At 44.4% G+C, this 6,698-nt stretch overlaps 1 protein-coding gene across 1 annotated transcript; it reads left to right on the top strand.

The window, feature by feature from the left end:
- Positions 1-1,860: 1,860 nt before the first annotated feature.
- On the top strand, positions 1,861-4,090 carry LOC307239964 (uncharacterized protein; the record flags this gene model as incomplete). The annotated part of the gene is made up of 3 exons (XM_080013540.1): positions 1,861-2,053; positions 2,511-2,918; positions 4,053-4,090. 3 exons carry the CDS (start codon positions 1,861-1,863, stop codon positions 4,088-4,090), a joined length of 639 nt encoding a protein of 212 aa, XP_079869666.1.
- Between the last annotated feature and the right edge of the window lie 2,608 nt (positions 4,091-6,698).

The raw sequence follows: 6,698 nt of genomic DNA, 5'->3' as shown, positions 1-6,698 counted from the left end.
TCTAGGTGCATTATGGCGACTGCGTCAAACATGGAGTTCAGTGCTTGTACTACATTTACTAGTTTAACCTCACAACTATTTTTTTGGTTATTGGTTGATTCCTGTTTCTTCTGAACATCTTCTGAACAGGCAGCATTTTATTTGCATGCAATTTCCAATATGGTCAGGTATTTCAGTTGCGTGCTTAGCCATGACTGCTGAAAGCTTAACCTCGGTTCTGCGTGACTTCTCTTTGAATTCTTTGTGATGCGCACAATGTCGCAAACGGCCTGCAATTCACACGACTGTGAAGGCTACGTGCAGCCCACGCAGCATGGTGTCATAACACCTCTATACACTGGGTGGCGATGCACTGACAAAAGGTGCATAAGCACAAACTTGCCCTCTTAGGAAACCCCATTCATCATCCAAAATCCTTACCATAATCCTTTGTGAGGTAAGATCAGGAGGCATTTGGTTTTACTTAAGAGCATAATGGTAATTTGGTCATTTTCCATGACACTTCCCCCTTTTATTAGTTCTAATCACAACATAATAAAATTACACACAATTATCAGTATCAGTATTTGTCAGCATTGAGTGTTCTAACATCTACTATCTACATGCATCCCCCTGTAGAACACCTGCGTCCCCACATTCAGGAACATTCTCAGCTGTCTCTGAGCAATGCAACAAGCATCCATTGCACAACATTCAGAACATGTTTCTGCCTCGTGCAGCAGCTATTTGGGCAAACAGAGCTATTTGTTTGGATAAGAAGTATAGATACAGAGGAGCGTGAGAGCATTCTCTTTATTATGCATGTATATACTGTATATATAGTATATTAAGACTGTGGAACAATTCAAATTATTTAAAAAAAATCTTTCGGATCAATTTTTATACTGATTCCAAATGCAGCTGCATCTAAAATGTATGTATCAAACATCAAATGTATGTATTAAATATAAAATGTATGTATTAAACATGAAATGTATGAATTAAACATCAGATGTGTGTGTTGAAAATCAAATGTATGCATTAAACATAAAATGTATGTATTAAACACCAAATGTATGAATTCAACTCCAAATGTATGTGAATAGACCAACTTCACATTAAGTCTGTTAAATGTCAACTTTGTGTGAATAAGGTCCAACTTCAGTGCGTAATCACCGGGTGTCACGACATTTCACTGCATGTATGTTGAACTTGAACTTCAGCTGCATCGTGCTAAGAATTAGTACGCACCGTACATGAGAAATATTACAAATAAAATATGTATGAAGATAAACAAGGAACTATTGCACATTATCAGATTGAGACAATTCCACAACGTTCACACAGCACCGTGCTCCGGCGGGTTATCTCCCAAATAGGAGCCTTTCTGTGTGGAGTTTGCATGTTCTCCCCGTGCTCACATGGGGTTTCCTCCACCTCACGTCAGTAAGGACCCCCACTAAAAACATGCACCCATCATCGTCTGACCAGCAATGGACACTTATCACCTGGTCCCCGGGCGCGGTCACGTATGCTGCCCACTGCTCCTGACTGTGCCCCCGGAGGAAGGACAAGCCAGGATGGGTCAAAAGCAGAGGATCCATTTCACCGGCCACCATCAAAGCATGTGCATGTGTGTGTGTGTGTGTGTGTGTGTGTGCGCAAGCATGTGTTGTAGTGTGGTGTGTTGCGTGACGAATAAAGACTGTTTCTTTCTTTCAATGATCACTGAGTGGAAAACAGTGGATTGAATGTGACAGCGGAACCATGAAGACCACCCCGTTTCCGGGGGAACATTTTCAGAGACGCACCAGAAGTCCGGAAGCTCGTTAGCTCAGCTTGTTTACGTTCCCCGCGGCAGTTTTCCGTCCCCGTGTTAGAATGTGGAGGTTAGAAACCCTGAGAGCAGATATCAGCCGCCCTCTGGCTGCAGCCGTGGACGACATTTTAGGAATATTTGAAAAAACCATCTCGGAGTACGAGGAGAAAGTTTCTCGTTTACAAGAAGAGAACAATGGTCAACGCGAGTTACTGGACGCTGCACTGAGTCCCCGAGTTGGGCTGCACAGAGCAGGTCTGAAACCAGGCACACTTTGATTTATATTTATACCACATGCTTTCATTAATTATCATTTAAAAGTATAAGATGAAATTAATTGTTTCCTTCCTGAACTAGTCTTGTTGTGGGGAAGGTGGAACTATATTTCTGTCTGACCTACAGCCTGTTCAGATAGTAAGTATGACTATATTCACCACTTGGTAAATTGGTGGTTTTGATTTTGAAAAAGTAAATCTAGTATTTCTGTTGTTAAATGACAGTTTACGACAAAGGAGAGGAGGCAACTATTACTACAACTACTGCTGTTACTATAATTACAAGAAGTGCTACATCTGTTAGTGTTACTACTACTACTACTGCTGCTACATCTACTAACTCTTCTCTGGAAGACAAGATGTGAAAGACGTTACTGAAGTGTCCACTTCCGCTTGGTCTCACTGTCCGAGTTTTCCTCCCTGTGTCTGTATCGTAGCCTTCCCTCCAGAGCTCCAGCAGCTCTCTGTCTGTAAAGAGGAGCTTCCCCCTGAGCAGCAGGAGCAGAGCCCCAGTCTGGGCCAGGAGGAGCCAGAGCCCCCACACATTAAAGAGGAAGAGGAGGAGTTCCCTGTGAAGAGGGAACATGATGAAGAGTGCGCTCAGTGGTCCCAGCTTCATCAGCCCCAAACTGAGGAGAAGAGACTGGCAGAACCCCTAGCAAGCACCTCACCTGAACAGATGGAAGCAGAAGTAGAAATAGAGGTGGAAGTGGATCCAGAAGATCCAGCTGCTGCTTTAGAACCAGCTGGTGCTGAGCAGCTCCTCTCTTCACACTGTTCTGAACCTGAACCTGAGACTGAAGACAGTGATGGAGGTTGGAAGGAGAACACAAAACCCCCGTCGGGTAACTGTTTGTTTTTCTTCTCCCACCAAGCTATTGTACTGAGTCACTTCCGACGTAACTGTTTGTTCCTTTCACACTTGAATGTAATGCTGCATTAATCACTTATGCCAGCGTTTTTCAACCATGGTGCTAAGCTCAGTCCATATTGAGGTTTCACACATCTTTCTGTGTGCTTGTATTTCAGTGTTGCCTCCAGAGCTCCAGCAGCTCTCTGTCTGTAAAGAGGAGCTTCCCCCAGAGCAGCAGGAGTGGAGCCCCAGTCGGGTCCAGGAGGAGCCAGGGCCCCCACACATTAAAGAGGAAGAGGAGGAACTCTGTGTCGGTCAGAAGGCTGGTACCACCCAGTTCCTCTTCCCTCCTGTCCCTGTGAAGACTGAACATGATGAAGAGTGCGCTCAGTGGTCCCAGCTTCATCAGCGCCAAACTGTGGAGAAGAGAGACGCAGAACCTGTAGCCAGCACCTCAACTGAACAGATGGATACAGAAGCTGATGGAGAGGACTGGGGAGTAACAGAAGCAGCCAGTAGCTCAGATCCAGCTGCTGCTTTAGAACCAGCTGGTGCTGAGCAGCTCTTCTCTTCACATTCTTCTGAAACTGAAACTGAAAACAGTGATGAAGATTGGAAGGAGACCAGACAACCTCAGTCAGGTAAGTTTTAATTTTTTCTCCTACCAAGCTTGAGGTTGGTAGAAAACTTGACCGGTTGAATGTCAGCAGGTAATAACATAATCAATTGTTCAATTTATTACAATTTAATAAAAATATTTAATAAAAATAAGCAAAATGATATGAGCACTACAGATATTCACATAGCCTTTTGGTATAGAAAGAGGTTTACCTGAACACTTTCTCACCCTCAAAGTTAATAAAACAGTGTTTGACGCCAAATCCATTGGTGATCATTTGGGATGCCAAGGTGAGGAATTTTTTCCACCAGTTGATAAACTCATGACAACACCGGTAACATCAGACATTTTACAATGGGGCATGGGGGTAGCGCACGTAGTGTCTCCGTTATGCATTTGGGCTTATTATGGATGGAGGAAGCAAAACGATGGTGGGCGTGGTGGACAAGAAATGTAAATGGTATACACCCGAACACCGTGTAACACAGATAACCGCGGCAACCCTAGTGACGAATCGCCAGTGGTACTCCATAACCAGAGGATAGGACAGACGAGCTCTAATAGATACTTGGGCATTCACTGAGATGACCAACTGGGGGCAGTGGGTCATCTAGTAATCAGAAGGTTGCCAGTTCAATGGGTGGCTCGTCCTGCTCACATGCTGTAGTGCCCTTGAGCAAGACACTTAACCCCTAACTGCCCCCGATGAGCGTTGCATGGCTTTGTCAGTCGGCGTTAATAACATACAACAAGTTACGTAATGTAACTGACACGGAGTGTCCAGGTGGAAAATGTCTGCTCCAGAGTTCAGCGGAGGCTGCACTTCCTGCGAAGGCTCAGGATCTTTGCATGAACCAGAGAGTGCTAGTAGTAGTATATTACTACTTGAAATCAAATAATTTCCGTTTGTGAACAATAAGTAACAAGTGCAGATGCTTTAGTTAACATTTAACTTAGATGAAATTTTGATCAAATAAAAACAATAAGTACGCTAAGTGGGTCTAAATAAATAATGAAGTTTGAGGTGCTGACGTCTCGTCCACATGTTTTACTCAATTGATATTTACCGTCTGCTTTCAGCCCAACTGAAATATCTGAAAGAAACCACCGAACTGTGGATGTATGTGTCCCTGTTGTCAACAACACATCATCTTTCTGCTTCTCCTCAGAGTTCTGGACACTGCGCTCCTTGTGCACTGTGTTTACAAGTGCAACATGTCCACAAGGGAGGAGGCTAGGCTTATTTCTCTATCGACAAACATTGGTTAAGGGCGAAAGGTCAGCTTTACATCGTCCAAACTGATTGGCTTTCCACTGCAACTTGCCAAACGCAGAGTTTGCCGAATTTGTCGAAACGATAGTCTATTTTATTCTGACATCGAAGATAAAAAATGCAATAATTGTTGCGATTTTATCGGCCAGCAGTTATTCAAATTGTGCTGAAAGGGAATTATTTTCACTGGACGGAGGGAGGGAGAGAGGGAGAGAGACGACAGGTACATGCTCCTCCTTGGCTGGTGTCATTTGTTCTTTCATTCTGCTGTTTTGGTGTCGAAGCGTGCGAAGAACTGGTTAATGGCGTCAGGGAGTTCAATGTCGTGGCTGACCTGGGTCTACGGGGGTTGTTTTGTGCCAAACAAAAAAACAAAAAAAAGTATTTACCAAAGATGGCAGGTATTCCACATGCACCGGTTCTTCTTCCTGGAGGCAGGCCTTACTAGGCGCGAGGGCCACTGAAAGACATTTTTCGCACATGCACCTCCACTACTACAGCTCCATCCTAGGGGAAACTATAAAGCCTGTAGGTACATGTCAATGTCTCTGCAGAGTGACGCAGCGAAGGGCTCATGGGTAACCGTAGCTCAAAGGCTCGCAGAGCAGCCGATGCGCACACCTCCCAAATCTCAAACAACCCTCCACATCCCTCCATCTGTAAACAGTTATCTCCTCCTTTCCTCATGGAAACTATTCAACAATATCTTTCATACATTTCAGTCAGGCTTTTTAAAGCAGCACAGAAACCTCACTGCCCAAAAACCTTATTTTTCTATGCTGACTTGGTAGTGTATTTTGCCAACTCACAATTTTATTGAATAGATCCAAGGTCAGAGAATTTGTTTCACAGCTTGAGGTGGTTTTCCTCGTATCGGTCTGTAAAAATGCATGTTTTACTGTTGAAACCAGTGACTGTCTTCAGCAGCCGCTGTTATGTGTGGGGTCCCCCAAGGTTCAGTTCTCGGTCCAAGTTTATTCTCTCTGTACTTGCTTTCCCGGGGTTATATTGTCGTCTAATTTCGTCTAATTTTAATTAAATGGGTTGGGTTATAAATATTCTTTGTTGGTCAAATAGTTTGCTCTGTAGTTGCAGCGTTAATTACATTGTTGTGAAATGTTTTTCTTAGCGGAAGCTAAACAGTGGAAACTTAGCAGTTGTTGAGCGCACTGCTGCACTCGGTATACTAGCTATGAGATTCAGCATGCTAGTTATGAAATCATTTTAAATGAATAAGTGGGCTCGTGGCATAATGCAGCCAGCTGGTCATTACTGCAAATTAACCCTCTTTTTCAGTGATCAGCCTTAACTCAACATCCTCAATTCTTAGTGCCCCCTCCGACTTGTTTTATAATCCACTCTTGTCTTTCTTTCCCTCTCCTCTCGTAGGTTACGACAGAAAACATCACCCTACTCACAGAGGAAAAGGAGTATACAACTGTGAACAGATTGGGAAAAGCTTTGCAACAAGGGCCGATGTAAAAGTACACCAGCGCATCCACGCGGAGGAAAAAGCGTACCCCTGTGAACAGTGTGGGAAGAGGTTCAGCAAATTAAGACATCTCAAACAACACCAGCTCACACACACAGGAGATGAGCCCTATCACTGTGATCAGTGTGCGAAACGATTCAGTCAATTAGGACATCTCAAGCGACATCAGCTCACACACACAGGAGAGAAACTCTACCCCTGCGAGCAGTGTGGGAAGCGATTCAGCCAATCGGCCTATCTCACGATTCACCGGCGTGTGCACACGGGAGAGAAACCGTACCCCTGCGAGCGCTGCGGGAAAAGATTCGGCCGATTGCAGCATTTCAAAACGCACCAGCGCATACACACAGGGGAGAAACCGTACCCTTGCGAACAGTGTGCGAAGAGC

The sequence above is a fragment of the Zeus faber genome (assembly GCF_960531495.2).
Source record: "Zeus faber genome assembly, chromosome: 14".
Classification (NCBI taxonomy): Eukaryota; Metazoa; Chordata; class Actinopteri; order Zeiformes; family Zeidae; genus Zeus; species Zeus faber.
This window is presented reverse-complemented; position numbering and strand designations above follow the sequence as displayed.